This window comes from Ambystoma mexicanum, chromosome 4p, assembly GCF_040938575.1.
Source record: "Ambystoma mexicanum isolate Mex_15411 chromosome 4p, UKY_AmexF1_1, whole genome shotgun sequence".
NCBI lineage: Eukaryota > Metazoa > Chordata > Amphibia > Caudata > Ambystomatidae > Ambystoma > Ambystoma mexicanum.
In genome coordinates, this window is record NC_090927.1 from 187,628,814 (window position 1) to 187,646,785 (window position 17,972).

The following is a 17,972-nucleotide window of genomic DNA, read 5'->3' on the forward strand; positions in this document are numbered from 1 at the left end:
GCAGTTACTGGATGGAGAAATGGAACAGACTATATATTCATACAAAGGAAATCTTGAAGAATGCATGTTTCAAGCGTCTACATTTCAAAATATTACTGATAACCTATATAAAGCAAAACTTACAAAATCTCACTCTGATATGAGGGAGAATTGTTCTAGCTGAAAGGTTGGGAGTATGTTCTATCATATGCTGTTTGATTGTTTAACACTCATGCCTACCTAGAACAATTTGGTTCAATATCTAAAAGGGAAACTATGCAGAAATGTGTCTTATAGGCACTAATCCTGGCTTAGTATAATTTTCCTTACAGTAGAAAGTGGGATCCGCACCAACACACAACAACATGGATAAATCAGGTGGTTGGCTATGGAGAAACATTTGTGGGGTTCGGAACAGGACGAATAACTAGTGGAACACTATCTAAAATGCTTTATAGATGAACAAGTTACTCTCTTACCTGGTAACGTTCTTGCGATGGGATGGTCCGACGACATATTCCATATCTATGACACTAATCACCACAGCTGTGGTGCTTTGGAAAATCTTTCGGCGTCTGCGTCCTTCGTCGATGATGTCGATACACTGTCTTCGAGGGCCTCCGTCGAGCCGACGTCACCGGATGTTATAAGTAGGACACACGACGCCTGTAGCCTCAGTTGTAGTTTTTTCCCAGAACGTGTGGCACCAATCTTCTGCCAGTATGACCACATAAAGCCTTGGGGAAACATAAGCTGCAATCGCATAAGAAATTCTGTAGCGGGGTAGGCAGGGTGGGAGAGATATGCAATACGTCGTCGGACCATCCCATCGAAAGAACGTTACCAGGTAAGAGAGTAACTTGTTCTTCGAGGGGATTGGGTCCACCAACATCTTCCATATCTATGACAAAGCAGTACCAACGTATGGAGGAGGGAAAAAGATTTTAGAATATAGAAATTTAGAATGCCCAATCAAATTGCAGAGTAAAGGACCGACTTGCCAAAGGCCAGATCCTGCCCATGGACAGAATCTAGGGAGTAGTGTTGTACAAAAGTATGGACCGAAGCCCAAGTGGCTGCTTCACAGATGTTACGAATAGGAACACCACTCTGCAGGGCAGTAGAGGCAGCCATACCGCCAGTAGAATGGGCCCGTAAGCCTACCGGAGGGTCCTTACCCATGAAGCGGTAACATTCAGAAATTGCCAATATAATCCATCTAGACAAAATCTGCTTAGTAGCAGCTTGTCCCAAACGCCTTCCAGCGTAACCTATAAAGAACTGATCATCCACTCTGACCCGGGACATGCGTGAAATGTAGAAACTTAAAGCTCTTCTAGGATCCAACCTATGGAGCCTCTCCTCTTCCTTACCAGGATGCAGAGGAGGATAAAATGCAGGAAGAATGACTTTCTGGCTTAAATGAAATTCCGACACCACTTTCGGAAGAAAGGAAGGACGAACTCTAAGGACAAGGCTGTCCTTATGAAACACAGTGAAGGGTGGCTTAACTGAAAGTGCCTGTAACTCACTCACTCTGCGAGCGGAAGTGACCGCAACTAAAAATACAGTTTTAAAGGGTTAACAGTCTCAAAGGACAAGAATGTAAAGGCTCAAATGGAGCACCTATAATATAATAACTTTAGAACAAGATTCAAATCCCAGCCGGGCACCTGGAAAGGTGACGGTGGGAACACATTAGTGAGCCCTTTCAAAAACTGAGAAATTAAAGGGATTTTGAAATAAGAACACTCCTCAGACGAGCGCTTAAATATGAACAGCGCTGCCAGCTACCCTTTAATGGTACCCACTTGCAGGCCCTTGTGGGCTACAGAAAGCAAAAAAGACAGAACCACAGGAATGTCACATGAAAAAGGATCCACAATCTTAACCCTGCACCGGTCGCAGAACTTTCTCCAACGGCAACGGTACAGGGACTTTGTTGCCGGCCGTCTGGACGAAAGCAACACCTCCATCACGTCTTCAGGGAGGTCCCAATCCCTATACCTCAACCTTTCAGAAGCCAAGCATGAAGGTTGAGGGATCTGACCTCTGGATGGAGAACCTGACCCCCCTCCCGTGAGAGCAGATCGTCTCGGTAGGGAAGACAACATGGAGGGCAGATGGACAAGTCGAGAAGGTCCGGGTACCACGTCCTGCTGGAGCAATGAGGATCATCCGGGAACCGAACCTCCGTAACCTCTGCAACACTTGCGGGATGATGGGGACTGGAGGAAACGCGTACAGCAGTGGGAAGGACCACTCCACCACGAACGGGTCTCCTAAGGCTCCTCTTGGAGGAAATTCCCACGAGCAGAACCTTTTGCACTTCCGGGTGACACTGGAGGCGAAGAGATCCACTTGAGGGGTCCCCCAAAGGGCAAAGATCTCTAGGAGAATCTCCTGAGCTAACTCCCACTTGTGAGAGATCGCGCTCTGCCTGCTCAGAGCGTCCGCCATCTCCTTTTCGTCTCCGGCCAGATGAACTGACGAGATCGAAATTCCCTGCTGAATGGCTCAGAACCAGAGCTGCATTGCCTCCCTGCATTACCCCCCCTTTTTGTTGAGGTAGTGCATGGCCACCGTGTTGTCAGTCAGAATCACGACATTCTTTCCTCGCACAGTCGGCAGAAAAGCCTCCAGGGCAAGCCTGACAGCCCTCAGCTCCAACAGATTGATATGGAGTCTGGACTCCGACAGAGACCAACGACCGCTGACTGTCAACTTGTTGGCATGAGCTCCCCAACCCGTGAGGGATGCGTCCATCACGATCGTCACCACTGCCCAAGGTAGCCAAAATGGAGCCCCCTCATCAGAGTGCCTTCGTCGGCCCACCACAGAAGGTCCTGAGCGCCGAGGGCGGCACCTGAACGGGGTCCGACATCCTGTCGGAGGACTGTGACCACTGCATCTTGAGAGCCCATTGCAGCAATCTCATCCGCAACTGGACCTCTGGCACCAGAAGAATGCAGGATGCCATGAGGCCGAGCAACCTCAAGAACTCGAATGCCGGGAGACTCTGGGCACGTTGAAACTTGTGTACCATCTGCTGAATGTGAAGAGCCCTCACCTGGGGAGGAAAACACTGCCGCAGGGATGTGTCGAGCACTGCTCCGATGTACTGGAGCCGCTGAGTTGGCGTCAAGTGAGACTTCTTTAAGTTGAGGGAGAAGCCCAGCTTGTGAAGGGAGTGGCAGGTGACAGACAGATGATCCAGGACTTGCTCGGGAGAGCGCGCCCTGATCAACCAATCGTCCAGGTAGCGGTAGACGTGAATCCCCCCTTTCCTGAGACACACTGCCTCCACCACCATGAGCTTGGTGAAAACCCTCGGGCGGAGGTCAATCCGAACAACAGGACCCGAATCTGAAAGTGCGAGTCGCCAACCGCAAACCTCAGATACTTCTTGTGCTTGGGATGGATTACACATGAAAGTAAGCATCCTTGAGGTCGAGAGACACTAACAAGTCCTGAAGTTGAAGGGCCTGGAGGACTTGAGAGAGAGTAACCATCTTGAACTTGTCCTTCCTGAGGAGCTTGTTCAAACTGTGCAAGTCCATGATGGGTCTCAATCCCCCGTCTTTCTTCGAAATCAAAAAATAAGGGGAATACCATCCCTTGTTCCTCTCCGCTACAGGCACCAGCTCTATGGCGCCTTTCTCCAGCAGGGACTGAAGTTCCTGCGCAAGGAGGGGATCCGGACACTTCAAAAAGAGATTCCCTGGTGGATTGTCGTGAGGCCTCTGCCGGAAAGGAAGACAGTAGCCGTGGGCTATGATCTCCAGAACCCACGCATCTGAAGTAATGGCACGCCATTCTACCAGATACTGCACCAGCCTTCCCCCAACCGGCAAACTATGGGACATGGCCTCATGACTGAGCTGAAGCGGCTGAAGCATTACCTGAGGGTAAAGAGTCAACTGCCCGAGCGGCCTTGGCACCTCGAGTACCCTGTTTTCCACCTCTGGCACTCCTACAGTGGCCCCTTTGACTTGTAGCTCCTCTTAATCTACTAAAGGATGAGTAATATCGAAAGGAACCTCCCCTTCATTGCTGTCCCCTAGGACGAAAAGGCAGAGGTTGGCGAACTTCAGCGCTCAACGACTTCGCTGCAGCTTTGGAGGTCTGCAACCTCTCAAAGCTCTCGCCAGCCTTGCTGCCAAAAAGATGTTCACCATCAAAGGGCATGTTGAGGAGCCGGGCTTGCACATCAGGAGCAAACCCCAACTTCCTCAACCATGCAAACCTGCGTATCACGGGGCTCGCCGCTATGGACCGGCTGACACAATCTACCATGTCCAGACCCGACTGAACAGACTCACATATGGCATCCTTGCCATTCTGCACCATGGCAAGAAAACCATCCCGATCCTCCCCTTCGGGAATATGATCAGCCGCTAACGAAATACAGTTCCACAGAGTGTGCGTGAAACGTGACAAGGCACACACGGAGTTGGCTGCCTGCAAAGCCATACCCCCGGAAGAAAACATTTTCTTCGGCCAGTCATCAAAACGCTTGTCATCCCTATCAGGAGGGATGGTAGGGTATGACGCCTGCTTTGCTGGGGCATAGCCGCCTGTACCACCAAACTCTCCGGAGTGGGGTGCGTGGTCAAGTAGCAGGGGTCGCTACTGGCTGGACGGTATTTTCGCGGCAAAAACTTGCTCACTGCCGGGAGACTCTCCGGGGTAGTCCAAGCCACCGCCACCTTTCTTTGCAAGGCTATATGGAATGGCAGTACCGGGTCAGTTGGGGGACCTTGTTTGAGGATATCCGTCAGGTCATCCTGCAGAAAATCCACTGGTGGCGCAGACCACCCCAAGTATTCTGTTTCCCTCGACATAAGGCGCCGGTACGAGGACTCGGCATGGGTGCCAGGCTCAGGCCTACAGAATGTAACGCTCACCTGGCTCCCACGGAGGCGCTGGTCTGGTCTGGGTTGCTGTGGCCTCTTCAAGCGTGATGCGCAGAATTCGGACCACCGATTGAACAGGACCCCCAAATCTTGCTTGTCTGGCCCGTAGGAATATCCTTCTGCAGATGAGAAAGGGGATTAACTGTCTGCTGAATAGTGTGCTTGCTCCCCCCTTTCCCCTTCGTTCTTCTCCGATTCCTCCAAAACCCCCGGTTTAAGCTCACCTTATGGTTTCGAAGGATGAACTCTCCATCCTGCTTCTGGTGCAGGGGCGCGCGTTCGTCCAGTTACTTCACTGGTTTTCAGAATGGCGCTGGCACATCCACTTGACTTTTCTGAGCGATACACCGTAAGTATGAAGATGCAAAAGTTCAAGTGTGAGCCCCCTTTTATGTTGTTTTTTCTGTCCTTTATTTCAGGCGCAGAACAAAGGCGATGTGTTGAGGGGTTAAATTGCCGGTGGTAAAATCAGGGGAGTTAGTGATGAGGGCGACCCCTCTAAATGTCTTTATAATTCCCCAGTAATGTCTTTTGTCCTTTCCCCATAGGGGCCGGGGTGCGGTACCTGCCAAAGATGCGGCGCCGACCCGAGATGTAGAATGGTTCAACAAGAAAAGCCGGTAAGTAATATGGCTGAAAATTCGGCTTTCCTCTTGTGTTCCCTTGCTCACCTTTTGTCTCTTCTTCTCTCCCCTAGGTGCAGGGATGTGGCGACCGGTGCTGAGAGCTGCGATGGAGCCGGGTGGCGTCTCGGGAACAGGTGAGTGAAGCGCGGCGCTGCAGCGAGCAACGCTGTGCTTTTAAATGGAAGTCTTCCTTCAGGAATGCTGGCATGAAGATTCCGGATGCAGGTAAGAAGGTTGAATAAGTTCTTGGTTTTCACCTTTCTCTTCTCTTATTCCCTTACAGGTGTTCCAGGTTCGAGGCGGGCGTGGCTGGAGTCCAGGTGCAGGAGCAGACACGGTGAGCGTTCAGCTGCTGGGATGCAGAACAACGCGAAGCACGTGTGGCTGTCCGGGCGTGGCTTAAATAGCTTTGGAAGAAGTTCCAGTTGAGTATTCTTCCACAGCCCCACCCAAGAAACAAAATAGTTCCTTCAGAAAAATAGTCCCTCCTAAGCCTCATTTGGCTTGGTTCTTCATGCAGCATGGTCTGCATCAGGTGAGTGTGCAGCATGGTCTGCTTCAGGTAAGTGCACCAAACACTTCCCCTTATGAGCCTGGCGCCTATGGCGCCAGGACTGATGCCCAACATGAACCTGGCGCCAACGGCGCCAGGACAGAGTCCAAAGAGCCCCTATAAAGGGCCGCTGGGCCTGGCCTGGTGCTCCGGGGGTAGGCATCATGACACAGAACTCCACCTCCGGAGAGGTGTCCAGACCACTGGCGTCGTGCAATGACAGCCGCAGGTCTTCAATCTGGCTATGCCCAGACAAAATCTCTTCAGGTACCTCCTCACAAACCATACCTTCCTCAGACCCTTCATCCACCTCGGAAATATAATCCAGAGGCTGGAATGAGGGCACAGAAAAAAGGACATAGACATTTTAAGCCTTGTCCAGAGCCTTTCTAGGGGGTTCCACCGTGCCACGGGGTACCTCCGACAAAACAGCCTCGAAAGGCATCGAAGGAATCGGTGTCGACGTAGAGCGTGGCGTCGATAGCTTTGACACAGTCCTCGAGGGCAGAGCCCCGAGCGTGTCCCTCGACAGCCTGGGCGCTGATGGCATCGACGGCTTCCTCGGAGGCAGAACCTCAAAGACTTCACAGGCTCCGACGGTCTCGAGGGCGTCGAGGACCAGGACCTGGAACGGGCCTATCTAGAGCGACCAACCTTGTCCGACCGGGACCTCTAAGGCGCCCGGTGATCGCGACGACCACTCGAGCACAAAGGCGAGCCAGTGGAGTCTCTATAACGGTCACGGCCAGTGTCTTTCGAAAGGCGCGGACGGAACGGAGCCCTGAGACTGAAAAATCACTATCATCTCCTGCCGAAAGGAATCCCATTCGGCAGGAGTGGAAAGCTTGTTGGGACAAGCAACCCGCTGACGGGCAGAGTCCTCGGACGAGGACAGCGAAGGCGACCGGTGATGGCGCTTCCGTGAGTGCCTCGAAGAGGCAGAGGAATGGCGGGACCTACTCCCGGACCAAGACCCCGCGGACCGACGACGACGATGCAGAGTCGCCCCTCCAATCGTCAGTCGAAAGGCCGGTGGACTTCGACTTCCGGGGCTTAGCCACCTTACCTACAGAAAGCTTCTTCTTACGCTCCCGCAAGGCCTTCGAAGTAAGCGACTGGCAGTCCACACAGTCATCCGTGTCGTGGTCCCCACCGAGGCACCAGAGGCAAACAACGTGCAAACCCGTCAACGACATCTTGGACCCGCATTCCCGACACTTATTAAAACCCGGTCGCGGGGTAGAAGAAGACGAGGACAACCATAGATATACACAAACTAACAGGTCCGAGGAACTGAATTAGAACAGAACTCAGAAGAGTCGAGGCACGCTGAGATCTCCGAAGTGAACACGTTCGCAGAAAAAACAGAACTGAGGCTACGGGCGTCGTACATCCTACTTATAACATCTGGTGACGTCGGCAGGACGGTGGCCCTCGAGAACAGCGTATCGACGTCATCGACGCAGGACGCAGACGCCGAAATATTTTCCGAAGCAGCACAGCTGTGGTGATTACTGTCATATATATGGAATAAGTCGGAGGACCCAATCCCCTCGAAATGATCAGTTACTGGTTGGGTCTTATTTATTTCATTTATGTAGTACATGAGACACGCCCTGTAGGTATAGTGGCGCTAACAAACAACAAATTCTCAAAATGGCCCAAAAACAGGTTGAGATGCAGCTCACACCTAGTCATTACACCCGAAAAGAAGGTCCTATACTAGATCAACTATCAATCTTAAATTAGTCGTACCTTGGTCCAGATCTTCACAGATGCTGAAGAAATAGTTTACTACAGTCGCACCTAACCAGTATACAATCGCTGGATTCATGGAAACACCAGCACTTCAGTTCAAGACGCCAAAGAACCTTAAAGTCAGAAGATCTAATGATCCCAGGCCCAGTTTTCTTGCCGAGCCAAGCATTCACTTTATTTCTAAGCACTTCTTTAGACGCTTTCCTCTTTCTTTTATTCATGGTAAAATCTCTGAAATACTTATCCTCAAATCCTGGGCATGTGTGTTTTGCCCATACAAAGTTCCTTAGAGCAATAGGACTTTCTTTTGGAACTGTCCCTGCAGCAATTCTGATCTAAGGCTGCCCTGTAAAAGTTAGATGATGTCATTTAGGCGACAGATGCAATTTCATGTATTTTAGCAGCGTTTTCCACCCCTGGAACAAGATCATTCACCCCAGAATCTGTCTGACAGTAATGATCTATCACATTAGGCTTGAGAATAGTCTGAGAAGAATTATCCACCTTAATCAGTAAAAATTGAGAGGCAAATTTGTCAATAAGGTCTACCCCCACGAAGAAATCCGCAAAGTTACTACACTGCATTATCTCTCAGATAATATTGTCTTTCACATGTTTCCATTCCTCCGGCTCTAAATGCAAAGCTGGTTCCCCCTCCCTCCTAGAATGATCAGTCGACGATAATGGAGGACCTTGGGAGATGGAATTAGCCGCCCTTTTTCTTGATGGGAGAGCCAAAACCACCAGGATAGAGGATGCATTCCCCATACCTCCAACTTGGTTTCCCATGACAGCATATCCCAATACCAAAATCTGTTCTCCCACAGTGACACGCTCTTCCACATTATTGAAGGCCTTCGTATTATGTTCCACAGAGGGCATTGGGCAGGCCATATCAGAATCAGATTCTTTATCGTCCAAAGGGGAGCTGTCTCTCCTATCCCGAAGGCACTGCTTCCTATGCTTACTACTGGCCAATACATAAAATGTCAAGAGGTTTTGGCCACAGGTGTCAATAACATACAACACAGGATCTATTATGTATCCCAAAATAGGATTATCATGACCAAGCACCTTCTTCACCCCCTGAACAAAAGATCCAAACAGAAGGCAGGAGGATAAAGGGACAGACATAACAGGCTGCCCAACTGTTACATTGAGGCCCTTTGTTCTTGTGACTGGCATATTTCAAAGCTGAAAGGAAAGCTCACTGTTCTCTAGAAGAAAAAGATGCTCTAGATAAAAACATACCCACAGAAAGTTTAGCCTGGACTATTCCCTTCTGAAAGGCAACAGTCGCAGTAATACAAAAACATGTTCAATACGACAGGTCACCTGCCTGAAACATTTCGCAAGCTTCCGTAAAAGCAGAGCTCCACTTCGAGAGCTTCAAAAGGTTGCTGCGTCTCCAAGCAACAATCCAAAGAAGGTCAAAACAGCAACTCTCAGCTGCCCAGACGTCCCACATAGGCCCTGGGCACACATTGGATCCCCCAACGGGTCAGGAAGGGAAACGAATACAGCCCCAAAAGTCGCCAGCACACAGGGAAGCAGAGACGTCAGGTCGGCACAAACCAGCAAGCCGCACGGTGAGTGTGCACACACCCGGGATCGTGTGCGCTCTCCTTACGGCTGCTTCCATCTCACCTTACATCGCATGAAGGCGCAGCAGAGCACAAAGAACAGGTTCTACTGGTATTTAGCAATGACCGATTCATCGAATACGAGTAGCGGGACGACCAAGCAGCCAACACGTCTGTACATAGAACACAATCACAGAAAGCATGGCCTGCTTTCTAGTACTGTGTGCGACTTTCACATGGGGGGGACGACTCTGAACATAGTGGCGCAGAAGAGGAGGTAAGGAGAGGATCAAGTGAGGTAAAACAGGTTGGGTGACGCAGTAGGAGACACAGTTAAGAGTGGGGAGGGGGTAGATGGCAAAGGGGGACAAAAGTCCTGGATGCTAGTGTGCGGTTGCTCATGTTGTGACGGCAGAGCAACCCACTGAGAGGTCAGATGAGGAGGGAGTGTGGTATGGGAGGCAGAGACCGCTATAAATGGACAAAAAGCAGGAGGAAAAGAGCTGATTCGATTTGCCAAAGAGTGAAGGTCAGTGGATGGGATTCAATGAGTCAGGCGTCAGTGACTACGTATTCAGGGTGTTGCGCTTCGGCGCAATCACACAGAACCAGTAGAACTAGCTAGGAAGTACTGCAAAATGAAGTACCTGCAACCTCATGTCACAGATGGCACAAAAATCACTGTGAATTGTAGAGAATGTTTAAGGATTTTTATTTCTTATTTATGCGGCGTGGGGCCTTCCCTCTCTGTCTCGTCTAAATTTGATCCTCCTACCTAACCCAGGCATCTGTAACCACTGGTTAGTGCTAGTAAATGTGTCTAATAAATGTGTCCCGCTACAGATGGTGCTCCAAGATGCTAGTTATTTAATCTCACTTGGACTTGCTACGTGGCTCTAATCTATCCAATAATTACTGTTCTAAAGGGGAGAGGGTTGGTCCTTGCACTTTACTCTGGTTCAAGTCAGCCTACCCTCACATGTCCAGTCTTACCTCTCCATACTCCTCCCCCGTTCCAATGTCCCTTCAATGTTTCAGTCTTCCGGATCTGGTCTCCACCCTTCAATGTTACTTATCCTCCCACTCCACTAAATGTGATGAATTCTGTGGCGTCATCACTGATACCCAGCCTAATGTCTCCTCCCATGTGGCCTGGGGGAGGCAGCCGCTACCTGATCCTGATGGCGGATATTCAGAGGGAGGATTATATGGGAAGAGATGGCTGTCGGGGAGCTGAGGTGACTCCATCAGGAGAGACACAGTATTCCTCCCTCTCAGGTGAAGACCCTATAATTCCTGGGTTCCTAATGGCACGTTGTTATTATACAGATTCCTCCAGTTGTAAAACCTCGAAACCCCTTCTTGTCAATCACACTAGGAAGGACACCATTCACACCTCATATACATAAAACACTCAACATCTCCTGTTTTTGCTGGAGTTTATTCTTTCAAAGATTCAAAGCAAAACAGCCTTGAAAAGGACAAAACGCCTATGAACTTCAAGTCCTGAGACGAGGAAGATGAAGAAGTTAATGAGGAATGAAGGAAGCAAAGCTGAATGTGAGGTCTAGTTACCATAATAGGAATCAACTGCGTGGGACATTTAAAGCAGATGGAGTTTCCATTCAGGAGAATGAAGCTGCTGAGCAAGTGTAGCAGGAAGCAGCACAGGCGGCCGAAGCAAACGTCCTGGAAGCAGACACTTACAAGCATCCACTTGGCGGCCCACACACACAGACGAGAGACCGGTAAAGTTTATGCTGCTTCGGAGGGACCGCTGGAGGGTCAGCAGCCAGGATGAGGCTGTTGGGAACGCGGTCTAGTGAAAGCCCTTCACTGGCACAAGAACACAGAGCTGACGCTGGAACCAAGTGAGGGTCAGCAAAGCTGGAGAAGCTTTCCAGGAGCTCCAGTTTCAGTGCAGAAAGCGTGCCACCGTCCAGAGATGCCAGCAAACACGGGTAGTCTGCCATTCAGTATTGGGAACATCAGGGCAGAGATGCCAGCAAACACTGGTAGTCTGCCATTCAGTATTGGGAACATCAGGGCCTGTGGACAAGCATTTGGACAAATAAGTCATTTGAATAGCAACTAGACAGAACTTATACAAGTCCTCATGTGAAAGAGCAATATGGGGAAAGCTGGAGTAAATGTTATGCTCAGCAAATATATATTAAGGAAGACGCTGACAGGCGAGATTTGTACAAGTCTCCTTATATGAGAACTCAATTTGGGGAAAATTGCAATAAGCATTGCCTCAAGCAAAAGAGTACTAATGAAGAAAGCCAATCTCCATACATGAGATGTCAATATGGGGGAGTTGGAACAAGTAGTACACAAAGCTAATGGAGTATAAACAGGGAAGAGCTAGGTACAACTGCGTTATACTAATAAGGAAACCGAACATTGTTTGAGGTCCTAGTAAAAGAAACCATTAGGCAGTTATTCCGTTTTGGGAGGAAGATACCTGGCAAGAGAATATACCAGGGGATCTGCAAGACCCGGAAGGGGGAAGAAAACTTTGTGAACATTGCGGGAAGTTGTGGTGAAAGTAGCCATCAGACAGCTAGTCCTTTTGGGAAGAGATACCTGGCATAGGAGTATACCAGGGGATCTGCAAGATCCAGAAGGGGAAGAAAACATTGCAAGAAATCCTTTTGGGAAACCATCAGACAGTTGGTCCTTTTGGGAAAAGATACCTGAAAGGAGAGTACACCAGGGAATCTAAAACTTTATTTAAGAAGAAAAGACATGTATTGCTATCCTGAATAAAGAATTGTAAAAAAGTGACATTTCATCTACTCTAAAGGCTCACTGTTTGAGAGAAACACCCTTGCTATTCTACCCGAAATATTCCTGGCGATGGGAAACCAGACCCTGGATTCAGAGACTATTTGTTGGATTTTGCGATTAGATTTTTTACATATTTTACCTAATCAAAAGAGAAGCCCTTACCACACACCTTTAATTGTTCATTTATAGTGGGAGGGTCAGATACCTTTTGGACACAAGGGCGATTAGTATCATGTTGATGAAGAGACACAGACTGATCTTTAGTTCTAGGTTCCAAGGATAGGAAACTCTTTAGGATAGGGACAGAAAGGCCTTTATCCAACCCTTTTATTTTAATAAAGATGTCTGATGTTGAAAACGTTACACATTTGTGTCCGCCTCTCAAGTCTGACCCCTAACACACCCCTCTCTGCTACCACTCCCCTCCTCTACTACTCTCCTCGTCCCAAATACTCAAATACCCTCATTTCACCCTATATTATGCAATTCACATTCACTCCTAACACTTATCTCTCTACTCCCTTGTCACCCAAACACCCACACTCACAATGCAGAACCACTTCCACTCCTAAACCAATACCTTGACGGCTCCACAAATCTCCCCCACAAGCCGCTGCTCCATTCTTCCCCCCTGCTGCTCTTTTGGCCGCCCCCCCACCTCTGACCTCAACCGTAGTAGTGTGGATTCCCACACTTCCTGCATCATGTTTCTACTTTGTATGGCGCCTTGTCTGCACAGATTGTTCTCCGTTTCCTACCCAATGCTGCCCCATCTCTCCTGTATGTGACACCAACCTGGACATTGGGCATCCCAGGCTGCCATGGAATTTTCGCAGCCCAAACACGTGGAAAAGGTGGGTGGGGCTTAACCCGCTCTCTATGCCCTAAGGGTAATTGCATAAAAAGCAGGTTAAGCCCCACCCACTTTCTCCACCTGTTTGTGCGGTGGAAATTTCATGGCAGCCTGGGATGCCCAATGTCCAGGTTTGTGTCTTGGGTCTGGGACTCATGGCCCAAACACTCAAGTTCATTGGTGGGAAGAGTAGGATAGAGGGATGGGGGGGATAGCTCAGGGAATCCCGATCCCATGCTTAGAAACTACTCGTTGGTATTAAGCACGATATAAATGAACAATTAAAATAAATAAAAAGTATGCATCCTCTTTAATTGTCCCTGGTGGTCTAGGGTGGATGGGGATGGATGGGGGTCTGCATTTGAGTACGCAGGTGGGTTTTTTGGACACTGCGAAGCAGCTCTCCTCGCTGTGTCTGTGCGCAGATGCCTCTCTCTCCATAAGTGGTGCGCTGTTGCAGTCAGGTTTCTGCAGGCTATGACTTCGCTTTTCGCCTTCCCTTCTTCGGTGCCTTCTCCGGTCTATCTTCTTCCGTTCTGTGTGGAGTGCTGAGGCTGACTTTCTTGCTCGATTTTCTCTGTCTATTTTCTGCTCCGGGCTGGTGGTCTCTGGAAATTAAAATAGGCACTGGCCAGTATCGCAGGTGTGAGGCAAGGCTGGAGACAAGAGTCTGCAAACAAACCTACTAGCAACAAGTGGGGGCCAGGATAGAGGATCTACACGGTTGAGTCTGCCCTTTGGGCTAGGACTGGCTCTGGATATTTCTTAACCTCCTGTAAAAAGGGGTTCCCACACCCCTTTGACAAGGCCAGTTTACAGGTGGCTATCTCCTATATGAACAAGATGAACTAGCTTGTGTAAAAGATGGGTAGCTGGGGCGCTTTTATAGAGTGAGAGTGTCCGAGAGGGATCAAACATGCCATGGACTGCACTAAGTTTATTTGAGGGGAGAACAGACCAAAGGCATGAGTAACATTTTGGGGAGTGGGAGGGAAGGGAGAGTCTAAGGTGGGAGAGACATTTTGTTAGTGGGGTTAGGGAGCGAGCCTGCAAGAAGGCTAATTATGCTTCTGTTTAAGAGAGGTAAAGAGTTTCGGAGTGGTGAGGCAACTTCTTTGGGGTGGTGGACAGTATGCAGAGTATTTGCTGGGATGACACACATGCCTAAAGATGGTAGTGGGGAAGATAATAAGCAAATGGTGTCTAGGGATGAATGAGCAGATTTCCTAAAGGTAGAGCAAGTGTCTCGAGGATGGGGCAAAGATAGACAGCCGAGCAAGTGGTCCCGTTGATATGGAACACGGGTGCATCCGTTGTTATCTAGGTGGTGAAACTTGCAGAAAGGCTTCGTCAGAAATGCCATATATCAATTTAAAACAAGTCCTAATACAGTAATGTACAGTCTTTAACATTGATGCAAACTCCTTCAGAAAACAGGTGCAGGGAGCTTTTAGCAAAACAAATAGCCGAATGACTAACCACGTATGTAAATTATGTCCGCTAAGGCCTAGTTACAATTTGAAAGATACTTAGCATTTGATCGAGTCCATCCATGCTGCCATGATGACCTCCAAGTTCGACACATGGAGTTTGGCATGGCGACACACAAAATGGAGGATGGGCTGTGGCAGCTTACCTGTGAGGTAGAAGTCTTGCAGCATGGCTTTCATATTTGCTACCTTCAACTCTAGGATTTCGTGGTTTCTCCTCTGTTCTAACTGTGTGGGAGCCAAAGAAATATTTTTTGCACACTCCTGCATGGACTGTGCCAAGTGCTGCAAAACAGAAAACAAAAAAAACAGGATGGGTTTTCATGCCCGAAACTGTTAGCAAAGACGAAGGGTGGCATAGGATTGTGAATGTGGTGTGCAAAGGAAACGTTGCTAAAATGCAGGGTACGGAGTAATATTGCTTGCCATCAGACTGGTTTACACTCGCTACAGGGCATTTGGTTTTGTAATTTGAATGCTACAAATGCATGCCAACGGTATTTGTTTGCATATTTAGTTTCCCTGATGGTTCATCAGCCAGCCTGCACTAGCATGTTCCCGCCTCAAAAACGAATACAGCACTGATCTTACCAATGTCACGCAGCTGAGGGAACACAACTATTGACAGTAGAATAAGCTGAAAGGGTTTTATTAAACAAAAGTAAAACATAAGACTATTGCATGGAAATTGGTTCAGGTTGGCTGTAACAGTGTCTTGGGCAAGGCAATTCTTGAACTCAGGACAGCATATGAAGCATATGAAGGACATCAAAGTAACAGGCTACATGCTTGTCCCCTAAAGGAAAACTAGAAGTAAAGATACAGACAGCAGGGGTTGAATAAAGTACTTTACTTCATGTAGTATGCATTTATTTGCATGGCCCACTCCATCCAGCCCACCATGGGACTGGATGGAATATTGACAAAAACAGTACTCCGCTGCCCAAGAATGGGCTGGGCAGGGGAGCGCCGCAGAAGGTATACAAAATTGGTTGAAGAGAAGGCAGTAGAAAAGGATAAAGAACTCCCGGGGGGCAGTGACCTTGAGCTGCAACCCATGGCCTGAATAACTTTATCAGCAGGGCTGAGTATTCTGGGTGAACTTGCGTTGGAACCGTAGGCCTGTGCTGCATGCCCGTAGCAGCTCAGGCACCCATGGAGCTATGGGGGCTGTCGGTCATACCGGACGGGACCATTGTAATAATATTTCCCCCGGGCCGTGAGTGTGGGCAACTGGAGGTGGTGGGAGAAGAGGGTCACGCCATCAAGGGTGCATGGGCCGGGTAGCCCAGACAGGGCAGCGTGGCCATGCCTGCTGCTGGCCCAACCCGTGGCCAGTCAGGATGGGCCATCTAGTTAAACTGCTCCCAGGTCGCGGATGCCAGGAGACCCGTGAGTTGAAGTGGGAGGCGGGGTAAGGCTGCCCCACCCTTGGCAAGTGGGGCAATGAAGAAAGCCCTCGGCCACTGAAAGGAAGCCCTGGACTGCCAGAGCAACCCTGGTGAAGACAAGTCCCGGGCTTTTCGGTAGTCGCGGCCTGGGTAAAAACAGTGAATCAAGAGTGTTCTATGGGCATGGCGGGGGCAGCGGCAGCAGCCGCATAGCAACGGAGATGCTGCATGTTGGAAAGATGTCGCTGCAGGCTGTGGTTGTGATGTGGACAGCCCCCAGGCAATGGGTCCACTCTGAAAGGAGAACTTGGCCCCAGCCGCAAGTGGTGATGTCGGGTGGCCCCCACAGGCTATGGCGGCAGTCAAAAAGAACAACAAGGGTTGCGGCGGTGAGCATGGGCGAACACTCACCTAGACAGGGGAGCAGGCCACGCGTGGTCAGCTAGGGTGCCCCAAGCAGAGGCGGGTCAACCCATGAACATAAGGACGGGGGCAGCAACCACAGGCCCACCGGAACAGCACTCCACCAGGGCAGACCCCCAAGAAGGTACTGTGAAGGGGTGACTGACAGCAGCAGTCACCCCTTATGTGGTATAATGCAATATATGTGTTGTATGTTGTTTTTGGTTATGTATATATTTGTGTTTATAGCTAAGCACATGTAATGTGGGTTCCATGTGTCAATATCCCCGCATAAATATTGCCATATAAAAATATCACCATATTTTTGGAACGATATTAAGGCATGGAACCTGCGAGGGACACCCCCACATTATTTTTAAAAGGAGCGGGGGACACCCCTGCTTCTAGTATCTTTGATGGGGATAATATTACCTGATACCGTAATGTGTATACAGTAAAGTTAGTAGTGAAGCAGGAATGCTAGATAGGCTGTAATGTAAAAGTTATGTAGAGCAGGTTATGTTTATAGTAAGTAGAAGGTCTAGAGGGGTTAGGACCCTGGCATGAGGTAGGGGGAGCAAAGTGGCAGCCAGTCTAGTGGGTGAGATCACCCAAGATGGACATCTTCTGGCCTCATGCATCAGGAAGTAGTAGCAGGTGTAAGGCATGTGGTCTGCTTTGTCAGTCCCACCATGTGGGTTTCCCTATGGCCCCTCGAATGAAGGGTGGGCTGACCGGGGAAGATCGCCATTTAGAAATAACTTGCGCAATTTAAGAAAGGGAATTAGGCGTTATAATAATTTGTGAGGCAGGCATGGTATCAAGAGAGATGACACAGACAACAGATATATCGTTCCAAACAAAACTTTATTAACGATCAGGATGGTGTAATGCCGAACTAACCCTATGCTATAGTGGGATTATCCCTGACTAAACAAATCTAAGGCAAGTCTGTGTCTATAAGTCCAAACAAGAGTCTGTCTATGTCAAAACCTATGCTTGTCTTCACAACTATACCAAATCTAGTTGGAATATGTTCTCATGATCCAAAGTAAATGTTCGGCTACTTGCAGCTTGTTTTGCTAGAGCTCTCTGTCTCAAGTTCAATACAGTTCCCATATGGTTTCGCTTTGATCAAGTTCTGAAATTACCTTCTTTAGTTTCACGAGCATCACAAGTGAAGGTCTTGGGTTTGCCTTCTCCAAGTTCAAATGCAATATAGTTCACACAAGACTGTGGTCTTGGGACTCCCTTCCGAAGATAAATACTCTCCAGTTCTTTGGTTCCCAGGGTTACCTTCCCCAAGACCTATACTGAGCAGTCAACTTGTTTTGTCTGTTCAAAAGTTCACGAGAAAACATGGGGTCCAATTGACCCGTCCTTAAATTGGCTTCACCAATTGTTTGCAACTTTAGCCGCTTTTCCAACATTTAGCGGTGTGAGAAACTCATGGTGACAACAAGTAAGTCAGACACAAGCGATCACAGTTCAAGGGTGTTTATTGAACAATAAATACTGCATGCAGGTTGGAAAAAACACCTAATCTAAACCTCACAACTAATACAAAAAGGGGTGTGGGATAATTCTGAAGAAAAGAAATAAGTGTTTCAAATAATAGGTCAGGATGC

At 48.8% G+C, this 17,972-nt stretch overlaps 1 protein-coding gene across 3 annotated transcripts in view; it reads right to left on the bottom strand.

Moving 5' to 3' along the window:
• Window positions 1-17,972, bottom strand: part of CENPO (centromere protein O) — a 148,779-nt gene that overhangs the window by 63,952 nt on the left and 66,855 nt on the right. For all 3 annotated transcript variants that reach the window (XM_069605675.1, XM_069605677.1, XM_069605676.1), the window contains one exon: window positions 14,698-14,836. In XM_069605675.1, coding sequence (XP_069461776.1) covers window positions 14,698-14,836 — 139 coding nt within the window. The remainder of the gene's footprint in view (window positions 1-14,697; window positions 14,837-17,972) is intronic.